Source organism: Arabidopsis thaliana, chromosome 3 (assembly GCF_000001735.4).
Source record: "Arabidopsis thaliana chromosome 3, partial sequence".
NCBI lineage: Eukaryota > Viridiplantae > Streptophyta > Magnoliopsida > Brassicales > Brassicaceae > Arabidopsis > Arabidopsis thaliana.
In genome coordinates this window covers 22071838-22090890 of record NC_003074.8, presented here as the reverse complement: position 1 = coordinate 22090890, position 19053 = coordinate 22071838, and the positions used below count along the sequence as shown (strand labels likewise).

Sequence of the window (19053 nt, the reverse complement as noted above, 5' to 3'; positions counted from 1 at the left end):
AGACACCACTAACAACTGGGAATGTGATGAACTAATTAAAAGGATACAAATCTAACAACAAACCGATACTTTGGAGTGTTGTATTTGTTCTTGTCTTGATTAATAAGACGGATTCTGGCACGATTATCAGTCTTGCCATCTATATTAAGAAAACACGAGAACTGTCACAACAAAATGTTAGCTTTTGATTAAACAAAAAATAAATGTTTCTATCTGTGTAGAATGATTACCTCTTCTTCTCCTGGATTTGACCTGACCCCTGAGTCAAGGATGACGATTGCTTTTTCACTAAACCCTAAGTATGCCACTTTAAGGCCTTCTGTTATTGGGCCTAAAGCCCAAAGTTATTAGGGGAGAAATTGCTGTAATAATTTTACGTGTAACCTATAACTTTTGACCCAATTTAGCTAGTTCTAAATTTGCAAAACAAATCTCAGCATCCGAACGAAAAGAAAACAGTTTTTTTTTATTACACTTTTTCTGTTGCCGATGTTAACGGTTCCAAGAGACGAACAAAAGTAATTCTTGGCAATTATAAGAAAAATAGAAAACAATTTTCAGAGTCTTTACGCTTCGGAGACATCAACGTTGTTCAAAGCTTCTTCTGGTGACGATGATGCATCTTGGAGACTTTCAGAAGTTTCATCAGAGGGTTTCGATTCATGCTTAGCAGCAGCTTGCAAAACCCGGCTTCGAACATCTGAAGAAGAAGGCGAAGTTGGGAGGCCAACACCATTTGTTTCTAGTTTTCCTGCAGCCCACGAGAAAGCCTGAGCTCCGAGTTTCACAGGTGCAAGCAACAGCCTTGAAGAAGAAGATGAAACAATCTTTGTTAAGACAGAACAGAGGTTTCGCTGAGTTTTTGCTATGGAAAAAGGGTCTAATGATGGCGCTTTTATACCTGACGTCTTGTTTGAAGTCTTCGGAGTCATCATATGAAGAAAGTCGTAGGTATATAGTCTGCATAATGTTTGAAACTTGAAAAACAAAACAAAGCAACTATAATTTGACAAAACTTAGAAACTGGAAAGGCTAGTATATACCAGACTAAGGCCGATGACAGCTATGAGTTGCAGTGTTTTCTCCCACTCTGCGAGAGATAGAGCAATCATGTTAGTGCAAAACGTGGATGTGAGGAGCTTGTGTGTTGTGGAGAATATGAGATATTCTAAAGGGGAAATGAGAAAGAATTAAACGCACCAGACAAAGCATACAATGCTGCGAAAAAACCCTGCATATATCTTCTTATATTAGTCAGGATGGGATTATTATTAAACGGAAATAGAAAAATAGAACTAGAAGCATACCACACCAACTCCAAATAGTTGCAATGGAGAGGGATTTATGTCCTCAAAAATCGCCTCAGCTTCCTGAAAAGCATTTAAGATATGTTTAACTTACTGATGAAAAGATTTGAGAGCAGTTTCAATTTCATCTAGCTGAAGAAACAGTCCAAACATATTTGTATTCATATGGTATTACCTCGTTGAGGATGGTAAGTGTTGTCTCAGGTTTTGGCTCTTTCACACGAAGACCTTCCTGTACCCATGATCTATACCCACCTTGCATCAAGTATGGCCTCTGTCACATCATAGGCAACCAAAGAAGAGCTTATTCGAAAATGTTTAAAGGTAACTTATTGTGTTCAAAGTGAATTATGCCTGAATGACTTGCCTTAATCCCAACTTTTCTCAGGGCTCTTGCAATACCCTTTGAACGAGTTCCATCAGCATCCATAACAACAACCTTGGACCTGTCCTATTAGTGGGAGAGTAAGCAAAATTATGAGATGTCAGCATACTTAGAAACTGAAACAGCTCGAGCCACAAAACCATAGTAAGTTACAAAAGAAGCATGAAGGTAGCACACCTGAACTATTTTCAAGTTCTTGATGATTACTGCTGTCAAGATATCATCTACTTCACTTCCACCTTTCAGTAGCCGTTTGACATCACCGTCAACCTTAAACATGAATCAAGAACAAGAACCCATAAAAAATGTGAATAAAGAAAAGTCTGATATCCTACTTCTGTTGCACTGATTGCTGAAACCTCGTTGTGTTCATAGATTACATGTGTAGAGTTTCTATATTCGCTGTGGTCAACAACAATGAGGATGCTAAAACCAACCTCAGGCAGTGTCACGCTAGAATATCGAAATCGAGCTGATCTCCGCAGATCAGGTATTCCATCTTTCTCTCTCAAGGCCTTCAAAAAGACAGTAGCCAAAATGAGCATTTTTATTTCAACCCAAACTCCTTGATGAACATTATGTGAAAGAAATAATCAAATTGTGGTGGGTTTTGAAAAGTTATATATCATGAAATGGGAACTTGTTAGAAACTTAAGAGCGTCTTACTTCAGGCCTGACATCTATGAGCACTGACTTGTCTCTTGATTTTAAAAGGTCCAGAGTTGACTTGGGAGACAAATCTCCAGCATATCCACCATATGTCCAAACCCGATATAGAACCCTGCAAATATCTGGTGGAAAATATAAATTCTTCTATACTACATTGTCCTCTCAAGAAAAGCAAGTTTAATATCCTTCTAGGGTAAGAAAAGCCGTGTACCAAAAGGTTCCTGTGGTGCCTACGAAGAGAAAAAGGTGAAGGATTGGGTCATCTGGATCCAAACCGATATTTCTCTCCAAACCTCCAATGGCAACAGATACCTGTTCATCATGATACTGTTAGCAACTGTAGTCCATAAAGAATTAATTTTCTTCTACGAAAATATGAATGAACCTTCAGTATATAAGACAAAGCACCTGCTGCAATACAGCTCCCACGGGACTCAATACTTTTAGAGCAACATCTTCTGACGAGTTAAGGGCACTCTTTACATCTGGAGGAAGTAATTCTTTTGCTGATCCATAAGAGTACACAACAAAAGAAACTCCATTTGTTACAGATCTCTCTCCAAGACTAACTGATTGCCTCAGCAGATCAATGGCAATAACAGCTGCTCTGTTTGAAGCTTCCTTCAAGCCAGTAGAAAAACTCGAAAACTTGTCTCCAGCTACATCTCCCGTTTGGTCTAGCGTAGAAAACGCTCTGTTAACTGCACTATCTACAACTTCAGAAGCATTCTTTGTAATGGATGTCACAGACGAGGAGAAGGACTCCAAAGTGTTCTTTACAGCATTTTCTCCTTGGTTAAGTGAAGAGCTGAAGGACTCCTTGACCCCAGAAGAAAAGTCATCAACGCTAGCTTTCGCATCAGGAAGTGAAGAGCTGAAGGACTGCTTGAGCCCAGAAGAAAAGTCATCAAAGCTAGCTTTCGCATCAGGAAGTGAGACTGAACTATCCGGAGATATTTTAACAGTCGCATTGGTTCCCGATTCAACAGAGTCTATAAGGCTACTGGTCTTATCGGTTAAAGTCTCAGCAGAAAGGCATTCAATGGGGGAAACATCTGGTACAACAGCTTCAACAGGAGAAACATCTGCTGCAACAGCTTCAACAGGGAACACATCTTCTCCATTTTCTACATATGTCAGTCCCTCATCACTCGCTACAAAAGCTTCACTCATGTTATAAACCATGTAGTTTATTCTGTCCAACTCATTCTGGCACAAACTTCCGAATGTTGATACTGGTTGTTCTGTTTTTTCGATAGTACCGGTCAAGAAACTCCCAGTGGCTTGAGGTACGAAACTCTTCTGCAGGCGTGTTCCATTAGAGATACCAAAGAAGGCATTGTCACCTGAACTGTATCTGTGAATCAACTCTCTCCTGAAGGAAGAACAGCCTCGCCAATTGCCAGGAAATAAAATCTGCAGAAACAAACCCGTTATGAGGTACTTACTTATCTATGAAAATGAATCCAAAAACCCAAAGCACTAACAAAGCGTAACACCCATAGCTCAAATTGGATGACTTCAATAAATTTGCTACCAGTTAGCTTATTTACTTTCACTTCTATAAAGAAAATCTAACCTGAGAATGGTAACGGCAGCTTGTGGCCGAGCACAGGGGAAACATGTTGGTCAGTCTTGGATTCTTACAGCAATCTCATAGCTTTCACAACATACCAGAAAAGGAACAAAAAAATACAATTTCAAAGAGAAAATGACGATCCAGTAAATCTGAACCGGAATAAAGAACGTCCTAATGAGAACAAAACAAAAATCACAGACCAAGAAGAAACAGTGTCTCAACAAGAAGAAGATTCAGACAAAAAAGACTCCAGCAGCAGATTTACAATAATGGGTGTCGTCTGAAACCTGCAACAAGAATACCCATTATTCAATTACTGAGTCTGAGCATGTTTGGAACCTTGAACAACAGAAGCAGTTCAAAGAGAGATCAAATGCAGTAACTTTAATAACCTATCAGGGTCAAGGTCGATGATGATGAAGTTTCATGAGAAGAGTGGACTGAGCTTGATGAAATATGTTAATGGCGACTCGATTGAAAAAAGATAGAGGCGCGTGGATTCGATAGAGATTGTGTCTCAATTTGGATTGGGTGGAGCAAGATAAGCAAAGCGAATCGTGTGGCTTGTCCAAAGCCGTTAATTCATCATCTCTATACTTTATTTTGTCTTTTCTTTTGATTGGGTCTATTCGTTACATTTTAAAACTAATTGGACCAATTTTCAAGTTATCAATAATTTCTTCTCTTTTTTCATAAATCAATTAAACAGATTCACACGTGTCGTACTATGATTGTTTTTGTACTGTGTGTTGGGTAACAGCAGATTTACTCTTCTTCCTCTTCGTTTGTTCGTCTACGAACGACTTGGTAAATTTTGCATCTGATCATCTCTACAACTTCAAGGTGAGTTCCTTCTCTTATGACTTATGATTCGATTCGGGTTCTCTGAAGAATTTATCTTTCTGCTTTCTCGGAATTTGAATTATCGATTTGCGTCTTTAATTTTGCTATTCTCGGAAAAAGTCTCAGATCTCTGGTACTCGTTTTTTTTATTACTTCTATCGAAATTTGTGAGAAAATTCTGATCTTTTGTCTCAGTTATATCGGAGATTATTGTTAGGAAGATGATCTCTCTGTTTTGATTTTAATTGGCGTTGATGAATCGTTTTAAGTATAGAACTAACTATGCTACATTTTTTGGATTCCATTGCTTTTTATTTCTCTGATGGAAGTTCCTTATTTCGTTGACTTTTTGCTAGATTTTTGGTTCCACATTGATATCTTGGTCCCTGAAGCTGTCAAAGAGGGCACCTGGTCCGCTTGGTCCTGAGCTCAGATGGATCTGCATCCACCAGGTTAGTTTCTTTTTGAAGATTCAAGTGTTTTTTTTTTTCACTCTAGCTGTTTTCATCATTTGGTTGGCTAATTTTCTTATCTTCTTGGTGTAGGTGGTTCAAAAAAGACATCTGTAGTTGTTGTCACCTTAGACACTGGTGAAGTCTATGTCATTGCAAGTTTGTTATCTAAGGCTGATACTCAAGTTATCTATATCGATCCTACGACTGGTATCCTGCGGTACAATGGGAAGCCTGGCCTTGATAATTTTAAGTCAGAGCGTGAAGCCTTAGATTATATTACGAATGGATCAAGAGGAGGTGTTAGAAGCTCTGTTTATGCCAGGGCAATACTCGGTTATGCTGTCTTGGGGAGCTTTGGGATGCTTTTAGTTGCGACCAGGCTAAATCCAAGTATTCCAGATTTGCCTGGTGGTGGATGTGTATATACAGTGGCTGAGAGTCAATGGGTCAAAATACCACTCTACAATCCACAGCCTCAAGGGAAAGGTGAAACCAAGAATATTCAGGAGTTGACTGAGCTTGACATCGACGGGAAGCACTATTTCTGTGATACTAGAGACATCACTCGGCCCTTCCCAAGCCGTATGCCACTTCAAAGCCCTGATGATGAATTTGTTTGGAATAGATGGTTGTCCGTGCCTTTTAAGAATATTGGGCTACCTGAACACTGTGTCATTCTTCTGCAGGTTCGTCCTCCATTAATGAATTGATGAAGGTTGATCTACCTATCCGATTTCGGTTTTGTGTGAAGATTCAAAAGCATATAAATTGATATGACATCATCTTCTTATTTGATGTTAATTATAGGGGTTTGCAGAATATCGACCTTTTGGGAGCTCAGGCCAGCTAGAAGGGATTGTTGCTCTAATGGCCCGTCGTAGCAGACTGCATCCAGGGACTCGTTACCTAGCTAGGGGCATTAATTCATGTTCTGGCACAGGTGACATGCCCCCCTAAAATGCTCCTCTCTCTTAATTTCTTTGTTGTTCTCTTAAAAAGTGTGGCTCTGGATTGACTAGGGCCTAATTTAGAAGTATATGTGTAGTGCAGGTAACGAAGTTGAGTGTGAGCAGCTTGTATGGATACCTAAAAGAAATGGTCAAAGCATTGCTTTCAACTCGTACATTTGGCGACGTGGCACCATACCAATATGGTGGGGTGCAGAATTAAAGATGACTGCGGCAGAAGCAGAAATTTATGTGGCAGATAGGGATCCTTATAAAGGCAGTACAGAGTATTACCAAAGGTTAAGCAAGCGATATGATACTAGGAATCTAGATGCACCTGTTGGAGAAAACCAGAAGAAAAAGGCTTTTGTTCCTATTGTGTGCGTTAATTTACTAAGAAGTGGAGAAGGGAAATCAGAATGTATCTTAGTACAACATTTTGAAGAATCGATGAACTTTATCAAATCCAGTGGAAAGCTTCCTTATACTCGTGTTCACCTGATAAATTATGATTGGCATGCCAGCGTGAAACTAAAAGGGGAACAGCAAACTATTGAAGGATTGTGGATGTATCTAAAATCTCCCACTATGGCAATAGGAATTTCTGAAGGTGACTATTTGCCTTCACGTCAAAGACTGAAAGATTGCAGAGGTGAGGTAATCTGTATTGATGACATTGAAGGTGCCTTCTGTTTGAGATCACATCAAAATGGGGTGATACGTTTTAACTGCGCTGATTCCTTGGATCGAACAAATGCGGCTAGTTTCTTTGGTGGTCTTCAAGTGTTTGTAGAGCAATGTAGAAGGCTGGGAATATCACTTGATACTGATCTTGGATATGGTCATAATTCTGTTAATAATCAGGGGGGATATAACGCTCCCCTTCCACCGGGATGGGAAAAAAGAGCTGATGCCGTAACTGGAAAATCATATTATATAGATCACAATACAAAGACAACAACATGGAGTCATCCATGTCCTGATAAACCATGGAAGAGACTTGACATGAGGTTTGAGGAATTTAAGAGATCAACTATCTTATCTCCTGTGTCAGAACTTGCCGATCTTTTTCTGCAACAAGGTGATATCCATGCAACCCTCTATACTGGCTCGAAAGCTATGCACAGCCAAATTCTCAACATCTTCAGTGAAGAATCAGGAGCATTTAAACAGTTTTCTGCAGCACAGAAAAACATGAAGATTACACTACAGAGAAGATATAAAAATGCTATGGTTGATAGTTCACGGCAAAAACAGCTCGAGATGTTTCTGGGAATGAGGCTTTTCAAGCATCTTCCATCAATTCCTGTCCAGCCTTTACATGTAAGCACATTGACACGATTCCAGTAAAAAATTCCCAGCTCTCAGCTCTCCTTTTTTCCATGTATATTAACTGCTCTAAAGTATGAATCACGTTTTTTTGCGTGTATGTAGATTTTGTTTCATATTGGACCGATACACTTTGTTTATTGTGTGTAGATATATAATTCCTAAGAGCATAACAGATTCGTTGATTTGTAGACTCTACTATTTGTTGCTTTCTATATTCTCTGTCTACTTCTCACTGCAAAAATATTCATGTCAGGTACTTTCTCGACCATCTGGTTTCTTTCTGAAACCTGTACCTAACATGTCCGAAAGTTCCAATGATGGGTCCAGTCTGCTGAGTATCAAGAGGAAGGACATAACTTGGGTACCTCAACTTAGATATAAGATTACCTCTTAGTTCTCATTACTTGAATACTTGAGCTAAAAAAATTCCATGCTTTTTGTTACTTTTGCAGCTATGTCCACAAGCTGCAGATATTGTTGAATTATTTATCTATCTCAGTGAGCCTTGCCATGTATGTCAACTTCTACTGACCATATCACACGGTGCGGATGATTTGACATGTCCATCCACTGTGGACGTGAGAACTGGACGCCACATAGAGGACCTTAAATTAGTTGTTGAGGTTGACTCTCTTTTAGGTCTTGTCCCTTCTGTTTTATTGTTTGTAGGAGATCTGTAGACTTACATGCAAGTTAGTTCAACTGGATTACCGATTACCTGTAATTATGTTTTCTGGACAGGGTGCTTCAATACCACGCTGTGCAAATGGTACAAATCTTCTGGTACCCTTACCAGGGCCAATTAGTTCTGAGGATATGGCTGTTACTGGAGCTGGTGCACGTCTTCATGAAAAAGATACGTCAAGTCTTTCACTGCTATATGATTTTGAAGAACTAGAAGGACAGTTGGATTTCTTAACCCGTGTAGTTGCTGTTACATTTTATCCAGCTGGTGCTGTTAGAATTCCTATGACTCTTGGTCAGGTACTTACTAGTTTCCAAACTATGAATTGATGAATATCTATTAGCTTCATCATGCTCTGAACTCGTTAAAGTTTATGATTAGCTATCATCAAAAGAAGAAAAAACAAACACTTTTTCTGCATTGTGTCTATGCCGCAGATAGAAGTCCTTGGAATTTCTCTTCCATGGAAAGGAATGTTTACTTGTGAACGTACTGGAGGAAGATTAGCTGAACTTGCAAGGAAACCAGATGAAGATGGAAGTCCTTTTTCATCTTGTTCTGACTTGAATCCGTTTGCTGCAACAACATCTTTACAGGCTGAAACTGTTTCCACACCAGTACAACAGAAGGATCCCTTTCCCAGTAATCTGCTTGACCTTTTGACAGGAGAGGACTCTTCTTCTGACCCCTTCCCACAACCAGTGGTGGAATGTATTGCAAGTGGAGGCAATGACATGCTTGATTTCTTAGACGAAGCAGTTGTTGAATATCGCGGCTCTGACACTGTTCCTGACGGGTCTGTCCCACAAAATAAAAGGCCCAAGGACAGTGGTGCTCATCTGTACTTAAATTGCCTAAAGTCCCTTGCGGGTCCAAACATGGTGAGATGCAATTACGTCTTTCCAGTTGCCACAAACTGTAGTTCTGATTGTATGAATCTTTCATTGGTTTAACTATTCTTCTCATATGTTATCTTTCTTCGTAAAATTCCATTTTCTATGGTAAATTTAATTTCTGCATGTCTGGCATAATACAGGCAAAGAAGCTTGAGTTTGTAGAAGCTATGAAGCTTGAAATTGAACGTCTACGTCTCAATATTTCTGCAGCAGAAAGAGATAGGGCACTGTTATCGATTGGAATTGATCCAGCTACCATTAATCCAAACTCTTCATACGACGAGTTATATATTGGAAGATTATGCAAAATAGCAAATGCACTTGCAGTTATGGGCCAGGCTTCTCTTGAAGATAAAATTATAGCTTCTATTGGTCTAGAGAAGCTGGAAAATAATGTGATAGATTTCTGGAACATAACCAGAATTGGTGAGGGTTGTGATGGCGGAATGTGTCAAGTCCGAGCCGAGGTCAATAAAAGTCCAGTTGGATCTTCTACCAAGAGTTCAAGAGGAGAGTCGGGCTCAGTGTTCTTGTGCTTCCAATGTATGAAAAAAGCTTGCAAGTTTTGTTGTGCTGGAAAAGGAGCTCTTCTGCTTTCAAAATCCTACTCCAGGGACACTGCGAATGGAGGTGGAAGTCTTGCAGATGTCTCTGCTACTTCGATAGGTTCAGATCATTACATTTGTAAAAAATGCTGCAGCTCGATAGTGCTTGAAGCCCTGATTGTAGATTATGTAAGGGTCATGGTCAGCTTGCGAAGAAGTGGCCGTGTTGATAATGCTGGTCGGGAAGCTTTGAATGAGGTATTTGGATCTAACATTACAAATCACCTTGCTGTTAGAGGTCAACCTTCTCCTAATCGAGAAGACTTCAATTTCCTTCGTCAAATTTTGGGTAAAGAGGAGTCGCTTTCTGAGTTCCCATTTGCAAGCTTCTTACATAAGGTAATATGCTTCTTATGTGTTTTAAAATTACTATGATCACTTCATTGTCTTTGGAAAGAGCTGTTATGTAATACCTAATCCTCCTTTCTCTCTTTTGGATGTTTGCATAATGCAATTTAGGTCGAAACTGCGACTGATTCAGCACCATTTTTCTCATTGCTCACCCCTCTGAATCTTGCTTCAAGTAATGCCTACTGGAAAGCTCCTCCGTCTGCAGACTCTGTTGAAGCCGCCATTGTTCTCAACACCCTTTCAGATGTCAGCAGTGTGATTCTACTCGTTAGTCCATGTGGTTACTCTGATGCTGATGCTCCTACCGTAAGTTTGACTTTTCTATCTTCAGTTGAATTCTTGTTAACCCATGCCATTACTTACGTGATAATGCTGCCACTCATTTCAACATTTTATGTATCTTCATTGCAGGTCCAAATTTGGGCGAGCAGCGACATAAACAAGGAAGCACGGACTTTGATGGGAAAGTGGGATGTACAGTCCTTTATTAGATCTTCGCCTGAGCTTTCTGGTTCAGAAAAGTCTGGTAGAGCACCTAGGCATATAAAATTTGCTTTCAAGAATCCTGTCCGTTGCCGCATTATATGGATAACACTGCGTCTTCCTAGGCTTGGATCTAGTAGCTCAGTTAGTTTGGACAAAAACATCAATCTCTTATCTTTGGATGAGAACCCATTTGCTCCAATTCCTCGACGTGCCTCTTTTGGAGCAACCATTGAGAATGATCCATGTATTCATGCAAAACACATCTTGGTCACTGGAAACACCGTGAGGGATAAAACGCTACAAAGTGTTGAGAGCATGAGCGTAAGAAACTGGCTGGACAGAGCCCCACGTTTGAATAGATTCCTGGTTAGTGCCTTAGAGAACTGCTCGTTCCTTTTCACCTTTTTCTGTGGTATTTCGTTTATTGTCACTAATATTTGTTTTTTTCACCTTCCAGATACCATTAGAGACTGAGAGACCAATGGAGAATGATCTAGTCTTGGAACTTTATCTGCAACCTGCTTCACCTTTAGCTGCTGGATTCCGTTTAGATGCTTTTAGTGCGATAAAGCCTCGTGTAACCCACTCGCCTTCTTCAGATGTAGTTGACATTTGGGACCCGACGAGTGTCATAATGGAAGATAGACACGTCTCTCCGGCCATCTTGTATATACAAGTATCTGTTCTACAGGTATCTATCTCTCCTCCTCCCGGTTTATTATATATCCTCAGAAACCAAAATGTTGTAATAACTTTTTCATGTTGATCTGAAAAATGTTAATCTACAGGAGCAATACAAAATGGTGACAATCGCGGAATACAGATTGCCTGAGGCGAGAGATGGAACAAAGTTGTATTTTGACTTCCCTAAACAGATACAAGCACAGAGAGTATCGTTTAAACTGCTAGGAGATGTAGCAGCTTTTACAGATGAGCCCGCAGAGGCTGTTGATTTGAGCAGCCGGGCTTCTCCTTTTGCTGCAGGACTGTCTTTAGCAAACAGGATCAAGCTATATTACTATGCGGATCCTTACGAAGTAGGCAAATGGACTAGCCTTTCAAGTGTCTGATTTTACACTTTCACTGGCCGTAGCTTGGTTCGATCCACACACTTTGTGGTCAGAGATTTTGTTTTTGCTTTATTCCTTTCCTCTAAAAATTAGTGTGCTGTGTTTGTTTGGTGGTGGAAGTATTAATCACCGTGTAATTTGTATTTGCACGGCAAAGATTAAAAAATATGTTATACTAGATGGAGTGATTTTGATGTTCTTAACGTTTGGTGTACGTAAAGTTGTTAATTACCACAATTCTTGTAGCTAGCCATCAATATAGCCATCAAAAGGACACCACATATCCGTGTGTCTAAGTCTAATTGCTCCAAAAACATTTTTTGTCTTAGCCACATATAACCACAAAATGACTTTACAAAAAATAAAATGTACCAGAAATTGGCCACAATATATAACAGTGGCTAGGTCAGAAAATATATTCAAAAAAAAATTATTGCATAATTATATTTGTTAATAATCTATAAACCATAAGCGAATAATACTATACATAATCATTAAAATCATAGAGTTTTAAAATCCAAAATACATGTTTAAAGATGTATAATGTATGATGAACATTTGTCTTAAGTAAGAGTGTAATCATAATTATGGTGAGACTAGTTAAGATGTAAACATTTTCAAATGGGGTTAAGCCTTAACCCCGTTATTGTTAATAAAATAAATGATAAGCGCAAAAAGATTCATAATTATTGACCAATTTGAATGGGTTGGGCCGATATGGAGAAAGCCCAACAGTAAGTATACGACTTTACACGTGTCTTGTTGGTTCAGTGTGAGTTAGCCGTTGAAGATACAGAACGGTAACTTATGACGTCATGGCTGACTTATATTCAGACATGACAAAGTAGCCGTTGATGCTTTTCCCAACGGGCGAGAAAACTTGTCTATATATAAACACACACACACACGAGCGTTTAGTACAATTTAGTAATCTAATGTTCTAGAAATGTAAAATTCCTCTCCTGTCGTCTTCTACAATAAAATCCGAAGTGTCGTTATCTACAAGAAGAGTCCAAAGTGTCTTCATCCAATCGTTGGTGAGTCGCTTTAATTCTTTATTTGATCTTTTCTGATTATTTTCAGTCTTTTTTACACATGTGACTGCAAAACGGATGCCTTTTTTAATTTATTTCTTCTTTCAGCTTTCCTCACTGTTTGTTTGTCCTCTCTCTTTAATTCAAAAATAAATCAGGCTTTTAAAATCACGATTGTGTCCATATCTGAACATGGCTTTTTTCTCTGTGTTTTAGCTTTCTAGCTGCATTTTTAGGTTTTATTTACACGGATTACTTCCTCCTGTTTTGGGAATTTTGCTATGTTTGACTTTGCTATGCTCTGTTTGACTTTGCTATACTTGTTGACTTTGATTTTAATATCTCTGCTACACTTGTTATAAAAAAGGGACTGATGAACATTTGGATTTCGAAGTTGAATTGATTATTCTTTGATGATGTAATATTTATTATTAATCCAAAAATTTAGTAATAAGATTCTTTTGTTTTTTTGTATGGGAAGATGACTTCAGAAAAAGCTTGCTTCAAGCCCAACAACTACGGTCCACGGATATGACTACTTAGAGCAAGTTCCAGCCTCACACATGAATTGCGATCTTCTCAAAGGTTAGTTTTTTTCAATGCCTTCTTTTTTTTTTTTTGATAATTTTTTTAAAGTGTATGATAGATTGATAATGACATTTGTTTGAATATTAAAAAAAAAAAAACTTGCTTGTAAAAAACACATGTAGCCAAACGTCACTTTAAAGGTAAAAAATAAACACTTTAATGAAATCCCAGCCGAAACACTTAGTCTAATTTAGTCGAAGCACCTAGTAAGAAAAACGTAGCGCATTTTAAGTTGAATTAAATTTTAGCAACTCTAGTCGTTGTATTACTCTAAGTATTAGTCGAACCACGTTATTTAGCAACAACACGTAGGAATTGTTGCTTTAGTTAAATTACTTAGTCGAAGTAGTTTATCAAATTCAGTCTAAAAAGTACATTATAGACCAAAAAAAAAAAAAAAAAATAGCCCACTTTTAGTTGAAATCATACTAAATAGCAACACTTTTAGAAGAGATAAACACATTAGTCGGAACACCTGTAACGAACTTAGTTACAAAAGACTGTGCACACTCAAACAAGTTAGCACCTAGTCGCAACACTTAGTTGAGATACGAACCTAAATATCTCTAATCAATCGTTTGTAAACCACATTTTAGTTTAGCCAAAAACAGTCGAATACTCAAACATTATATCACTTTTTAGTTTCGTCAAATCATATTGAATAGTCGAAAAATAAACGAAATGCGTTCTCGGGTAATAAGTATTCTAGAGCAAAAATGTGATTAAAAACAATATGAGTAAAATGCATTCATGAATTATGAAGTTGCAAATTTCAACCAGCTGATGCCGACGTGTTGGATTTCAGGAAGTTGTTGGATATCAAAGACCCTTGGAGATCTTAGGGTTTAGGCTTCTAGAGGCTTTAAGCATTGTACAATTTGTAAACTTCAAAGCATTAGTCGGGGTTGTTCTTAGTCGAGTTGAATAATTAGGCTTAATTATTCTTAATTGTTCTTAGTGTTAGTTCTTTTTGTCTTCACGGGCGGCTGATAAGAAATAGAGGACAATTAGGCTTAATTATTCATTCAGGTAGAAAATGTCGGGGTTGTTCATTCAGGGGTTGTTCATTAAACTTAATTCTCCTTAGTCGGGGTTGTTCATTCAGGTAGAATATGTCAAGTAAGTTCCGAGATAATACTTGTTAAAGAGTTTATTATCAATAAAAATAAAGTTTAAGCACTTGTTGTTTGCAAGTGAATTCTCTGTGTTGTTTTTGTCTCTATACCTTTTAAATTATATTTTTATTGAATATATAGAGTAAATGTAAAATGGTAAGACTTTTGGTATATAGTTTTTTAAGTGAATTTGACGCATAAATTTCATGAAACTCTTACATAATATATATATCAAAATTGTATAACAAAATTTTTGTATTTTACAGACATTACTTAAAATTGCATAACTACAAACGAAAAACAACCAATTTTCTCAGACTTTTACAGTTTGTACTTCGAATGGTTAAGAAATCAGATTCTATTGATGTGGTTACTCGTTACCCAATAAAATAGTAATTGATCATAATTTAATGTTCTATTGATGTAGAAGTCTTAGAAGATACTTACTAATGGACGAAAATATCGAGAAAGAAAAAAAAAAAGGTACAACAACGGCATATTTCCGTGAGAATAATGCGCGTGGAACGATTAATGTGGCTATTCATTGCTTAACGGCCTTTTTAGTGTCGGCTCTAAGGCCCATTTTTGTCTTTGTGCAAATTTAACGGTGAATGTGTTTGTTCAGGTGTTTTACATTTTTTTTTTTTGAGTGTTGGAACGCTTTTGTTAGAGTTTATGTAGCTCGGATTAAGACAACCCTAATTGGCTAATTGCTACCGCCTACCATTGTTTGACTCAGTTATACGGGCTTAAGATGAGCTGATTCCTTATCGAACAAACCAAAACCAAATAATGTCAAATTTAAGAAGAAGAATCTTTTCAAGTTACATTTTCTCAGAAGCTTTTGGTTCCTTTGTTACTGACTATTTCCTTGTTGACCAAACCAAAACCAAACAATGTCAAATTCAAGAACAAGAATATCTAACGGCAACGGATCCAAGACGATGAATTTGACATTAAAAAAAAAAAAGTTAACCAGAAAGATTCATGCAACACTTGAGAGGTATGAAGGTACGAATAAGAACACATTCTCCACGTTCGCTTTTGGTCAGTGCACTTCACTTGGTTGGTGATTAAAAAAAAAATGTATAAAATATAAAAATGAAACTTAATATAAAGTTGAAAGCTTGGTCTAAAAATGGACCGTATCTGAAAATCCAATCGACGTCGTATTCCAAGAAAATAGAAAAGTAGGATCATGGTGGCGATGATCATGGCTTCAAGGTTTAACCGGGAAGCTAAGCTCGCATCTCAAATCTTGTCTACACTTTTGGGAAACCGAAGCTGCTACACATCCATGGCCGCCACATCTTCCTCTGCTTTACTTCTTAATCCGTTGACTTCTTCTTCTTCTTCTTCTACTCTCCGTCGTTTCAGATGCTCGCCAGAGATCTCTTCTCTCTCCTTCTCCTCCGCTTCTGATTTCTCTCTAGCGATGAAGAGGCAGAGTCGGAGTTTTGCTGATGGTTCGGAACGAGATCCGTCTGTTGTGTGTGAGGCTGTTAAGCGCGAGACTGGACCTGATGGACTCAACATCGCTGACAATGTGTCTCAGGTTAGATTTGAAATTGAAATTGGTGATCAAATTTTTGAGCTTTCCTCTAATGGGAATGTTGGCGAAAGTGTGATTGTCCATTAAAATTTGAAACTTGATTAGCTTTTTAAATAGTTCAGAATTTACTTACGTATCTCTCATTGTTCTTGGCTTGATTCAGCTCATTGGGAAAACTCCTATGGTGTACTTGAACAGTATAGCAAAAGGTTGTGTAGCAAATATTGCTGCCAAACTCGAGATCATGGAGCCATGTTGCAGTGTCAAGGATAGGTCTGTAGCTTAAGTCTTTTGTGGCTTGTTTGTATGTTTTTAGTTGAGTCCCTTCAAGTCCTAACTTTTATGTTTCACGGATTCAGGATTGGGTACAGTATGGTTACTGATGCTGAGCAAAAAGGATTTATATCACCTGGAAAGGTATCGATTATAGATTGATCAGTCTTTTGTAAAGTTTAATGGATGAGACCAGCTTTTACACACATAAAGTTGTACAATCTATAGTCTGTTATTTCTGGTGGTTAATCATGTCCTTACTGCATTGATCTAGAGTGTTCTTGTGGAACCTACAAGTGGAAACACGGGTATTGGCCTAGCATTCATCGCTGCTTCAAGGGGCTATAGACTTATCTTGACAATGCCAGCATCCATGAGTATGGAAAGAAGGGTTCTTTTAAAGGCATTTGGAGCTGAGCTTGTATTAACAGATCCTGCTAAAGGCATGACTGGAGCGGTTCAGAAGGCTGAAGAGATCTTGAAAAACACTCCTGATGCATACATGCTCCAACAGTTTGACAACCCTGCAAATCCAAAGGTTTGTGGTTTATATTTTTCCTTATTTGTGTCATGATTTGGTTTTTGCTCTAGTCATGTACCATAAGAAGAGAAATGAAATGTTAAGTTAGAGTTAACCAGAAACTCATCTGTATTTAGAGAATGCCCACAAGTGTGTAACTGAAGTGGTTTTCACTTAAACTGTACAAGCAAATTGGGAAGTGGCTGATCCTTTGAAATCGGCATGATCTTCTGTGAGGTTCTCTTGTCACGTTTGTAAACTCAAGTTTGAATATACGCAGATTCATTACGAGACTACTGGTCCTGAGATCTGGGATGATACAAAGGGCAAGGTGGATATCTTTGTTGCAGGAATTGGAACTGGTGGAACTATCACTGGTGTTGGTCGATTTATTAAAGAGAAAAATCCCAAAACGCAGGTAGATGCAAAAGTTCAATGGTTTCATTCTTAGCTGGAGTACATTTTCAGGTGTTATTTAGACAGTATTGTATGTTCATTCAAGCAATATAATTCGTAGTTAACTATTCGATGTTTACATGTACCAGGTTATTGGTGTAGAACCCACCGAAAGCGATATACTTTCTGGTGGCAAACCGGGTAAGGCTTGCCAATAGATATCAATCAGTAATTTTGTTTCCATGATTTCGAAATATGATCTTATATTCACGTATTTTGCTTTCTCTTGCATTTATACAGGACCTCACAAGATTCAAGGAATTGGAGCTGGATTTATACCTAAGAATTTGGATCAGAAAATTATGGATGAAGTCATAGCGGTATGATTTATTTTGTTGGATTCTGTATGGTTATACAATTTATCTGGTTTCCACAAAACATCCACAATTCTTGTGTCAATTTATTGCTTAAATTTTCCAATTCCTGAGACTCAAACTTCATCAATTACTATCTTCTTTTTGCGTTTACCAGATTTCAAGTGAGGAAGCTATAGAAACCGCAAAGCAACTAGCTCTTAAGGAAGGCTTGATGGTTAGTTCTTTGCAGTATTTATGATTTCTGAGTGGGAACCACACGGATGTTGTGGTGTCATGTTGCATGTGAAAGGTGGAAATTACACAAGATTCTTACGTGAATGTAATAATCTTGTCAGGTTGGTATATCATCTGGAGCTGCAGCTGCTGCTGCAATCAAGGTGGCTAAGAGACCTGAGAATGCTGGAAAACTCATAGCTGTAAGTCTTTTCGGTTTCAGTTATGTGTTATGTCTTGAAAACAAAAAGGTGGTGCAAGGGGTCTTTGTGCAACATATAGATGGATTGCTTTAGATTTCATCTTAAGATAGATTTGAGGATTATTAAAGTCTCCCGAGTCTGTGATCCAATACTAAACCAAAGAATCAACAATATAGTCACTTGGCTAGTTAGATTGTTAAATCTTCTAAGTAGGTAACTGTTAATGAATCTATGAATGCGGTTTTTCAGGTTGTTTTCCCGAGCTTCGGGGAGAGATATCTATCGACCCCGCTGTTCCAGTCTATCCGGGAAGAGGTGGAGAAAATGCAGCCTGAGGTATGAACATTAGCAACTTGGTCTACTTCTGCAAAGCTCTTTCTCCCATAATTACAGTCTGAGTGCTAAGCAATTTATTTTTATCAATAAGGCATTAGTGAATGTGGTTTGAGTTCTATTTTGGATATCCAACACTAGTCTATGTTTTACTCAACATTTTCTGTTGGAAATCCCAATGCTTAATTATATTGAATTGAACAAGATGATTGATCCCTTGTTTGTTTTTCTTGTTAACCTAAAAAATATTAACTTTCATGAGTATTTTCATATATAATGATCAACGATGATAGGTTAGTGATATAACTTTACTTTTTCATGTAGACCAATAGAAAAAAATAAAATCAGAATCTAACTCTAAAACATGTCAAAAACTTATTTTTAATACAAATTTTGTGGTCAAAACTTTGGATGTGAAACTTACTTTGTTCGATTATTGCTTTTAAAGTACTTTTTGATGTTTTCCAGTTTTCACACAGTTTTAAGATCATAGAAAAATCCCGTCTTTTTGAAATTTTGATCCATATATTTTCTAATGCTCAGAGAGTCAGCGGTTAATATTAGGATTAGGACACGCTCTACCAATCCCACGATAATTGCTTTGAATCCAATGAAGATTGGAAGATTATTATCTTAATTGCTTTACGACTTGGTTTAGGCCCCATGTGTGTGTAAATACATAAATTTTTAATATGAACAACGCGGAAATCCATGTGAACGTTCGTTTCCATTTTGTTCGACCCTACTTTTGCAGTTTGGAATTCTTTTATACTCTTACTTAACTCTCAATGAGATGATAAAAATATCTCATATGATCAATTTCTTCCCATAAGCAAAAA

The 19053-nt window shown here is 37.8% G+C and overlaps 3 protein-coding genes and 1 non-coding gene across 11 annotated transcripts; 3 read left to right on the top strand and 1 right to left on the bottom strand.

The window, feature by feature from the left end:
* Nucleotides 1–361: 361 nt before the first annotated feature.
* Nucleotides 362–4558, bottom strand: AT3G59780 (Rhodanese/Cell cycle control phosphatase superfamily protein). The gene is made up of 14 exons (NM_115840.5): nucleotides 4333–4558; nucleotides 3941–4227; nucleotides 2770–3777; nucleotides 2573–2673; nucleotides 2359–2473; nucleotides 2130–2207; nucleotides 1870–1962; nucleotides 1675–1758; nucleotides 1483–1581; nucleotides 1308–1370; nucleotides 1201–1231; nucleotides 1044–1090; nucleotides 902–960; nucleotides 362–804 (listed from the first exon to the last, which is right to left on the bottom strand). The coding sequence occupies exons 2-14, from the start codon at nucleotides 3983–3985 to the stop codon at nucleotides 567–569; spliced, it is 2061 nt and encodes a 686-aa protein (NP_191537.4). The 5' UTR covers nucleotides 3986–4227; nucleotides 4333–4558; the 3' UTR covers nucleotides 362–566.
* A 96-nt stretch (nucleotides 4559–4654) lies between these two features.
* On the top strand, nucleotides 4655–11919 carry SAC9 (sacI homology domain-containing protein / WW domain-containing protein). 4 transcript variants are annotated; one of them, NM_115839.4, is made up of 14 exons: nucleotides 4655–4783; nucleotides 5140–5235; nucleotides 5329–5924; nucleotides 6046–6178; nucleotides 6289–7508; nucleotides 7771–7878; nucleotides 7970–8140; nucleotides 8259–8501; nucleotides 8640–9083; nucleotides 9239–10042; nucleotides 10163–10360; nucleotides 10466–10906; nucleotides 10998–11231; nucleotides 11329–11919. In NM_115839.4, the coding sequence occupies exons 2-14, from the start codon at nucleotides 5217–5219 to the stop codon at nucleotides 11608–11610; spliced, it is 4893 nt and encodes a 1630-aa protein (NP_191536.2). In that variant the 5' UTR covers nucleotides 4655–4783; nucleotides 5140–5216; the 3' UTR covers nucleotides 11611–11919. The 4 variants fall into 4 exon arrangements, with proteins under 4 accessions (NP_191536.2, NP_001326481.1, NP_001190138.1 ...); NM_001339998.1 differs by having other exon boundaries at nucleotides 5329–5953; NM_001203209.1 differs by having other exon boundaries at nucleotides 4742–4783; nucleotides 8211–8501; nucleotides 11329–11858.
* Nucleotides 11920–12529: 610 nt separating this feature from the next.
* Nucleotides 12530–15076, top strand: AT3G59765. 3 transcript variants are annotated; one of them, NR_141705.1, is made up of 3 exons: nucleotides 12530–12647; nucleotides 13126–13229; nucleotides 14038–14504. It is a non-coding gene; the product is annotated as an other RNA (non-coding RNA). The 3 variants fall into 3 exon arrangements; NR_141706.1 differs by lacking the exon at nucleotides 14038–14504 and adding an exon at nucleotides 14775–15076 and having other exon boundaries at nucleotides 12543–12647; NR_141704.1 differs by having other exon boundaries at nucleotides 12552–13229; nucleotides 14038–14428.
* A 361-nt stretch (nucleotides 15077–15437) lies between these two features.
* Nucleotides 15438–18943, top strand: OASC (O-acetylserine (thiol) lyase). Of its 3 annotated transcripts, NM_180691.1 has the most exons (11): nucleotides 15475–15902; nucleotides 16063–16172; nucleotides 16259–16316; nucleotides 16447–16710; nucleotides 16973–17110; nucleotides 17238–17289; nucleotides 17389–17468; nucleotides 17620–17679; nucleotides 17801–17881; nucleotides 18131–18217; nucleotides 18758–18943. In NM_180691.1, the coding sequence occupies exons 1-11, from the start codon at nucleotides 15546–15548 to the stop codon at nucleotides 18770–18772; spliced, it is 1302 nt and encodes a 433-aa protein (NP_851022.1). In that variant the 5' UTR covers nucleotides 15475–15545; the 3' UTR covers nucleotides 18773–18943. The 3 variants fall into 3 exon arrangements, with proteins under 3 accessions (NP_191535.2, NP_851022.1, NP_851023.1); NM_115838.6 differs by lacking the exon at nucleotides 18758–18943 and having other exon boundaries at nucleotides 15438–15902; nucleotides 18131–18627; NM_180692.1 differs by lacking the exon at nucleotides 18758–18943 and having other exon boundaries at nucleotides 17801–17894; nucleotides 18145–18413.
* Nucleotides 18944–19053: the final 110 nt, after the last annotated feature.

Excerpts from the sequence above, each read along its gene's own strand:
- AT3G59780 (NM_115840.5), bottom strand. The coding sequence starts at position 3,985 with ATGTTTCCCCTGTGCTCGGCCACAAGCTGCCGTTACCATTCTCAG. Across the intron at positions 2,208-2,358 it reads TCATAGATGTCAGGCCTGAA|GCCTTGAGAGAGAAAGATGG; the intron begins GTAAGACGCTCT and ends GTCTTTTTGAAG. Across the intron at positions 961-1,043 it reads CTGTCATCGGCCTTAGTCTG|ACTATATACCTACGACTTTC; the intron begins GTATATACTAGC and ends AACATTATGCAG.
- SAC9 (NM_001203209.1), top strand. Across the intron at positions 10,043-10,162 it reads TTGCAAGCTTCTTACATAAG|GTCGAAACTGCGACTGATTC; the intron begins GTAATATGCTTC and ends AATGCAATTTAG. Across the intron at positions 10,907-10,997 it reads CACGTTTGAATAGATTCCTG|ATACCATTAGAGACTGAGAG; the intron begins GTTAGTGCCTTA and ends TTCACCTTCCAG.
- OASC (NM_180691.1), top strand. The coding sequence starts at position 15,546 with ATGGTGGCGATGATCATGGCTTCAAGGTTTAACCGGGAAGCTAAGCTC. Across the intron at positions 15,903-16,062 it reads TCGCTGACAATGTGTCTCAG|CTCATTGGGAAAACTCCTAT; the intron begins GTTAGATTTGAA and ends GGCTTGATTCAG. Across the intron at positions 16,711-16,972 it reads ACAACCCTGCAAATCCAAAG|ATTCATTACGAGACTACTGG; the intron begins GTTTGTGGTTTA and ends GAATATACGCAG.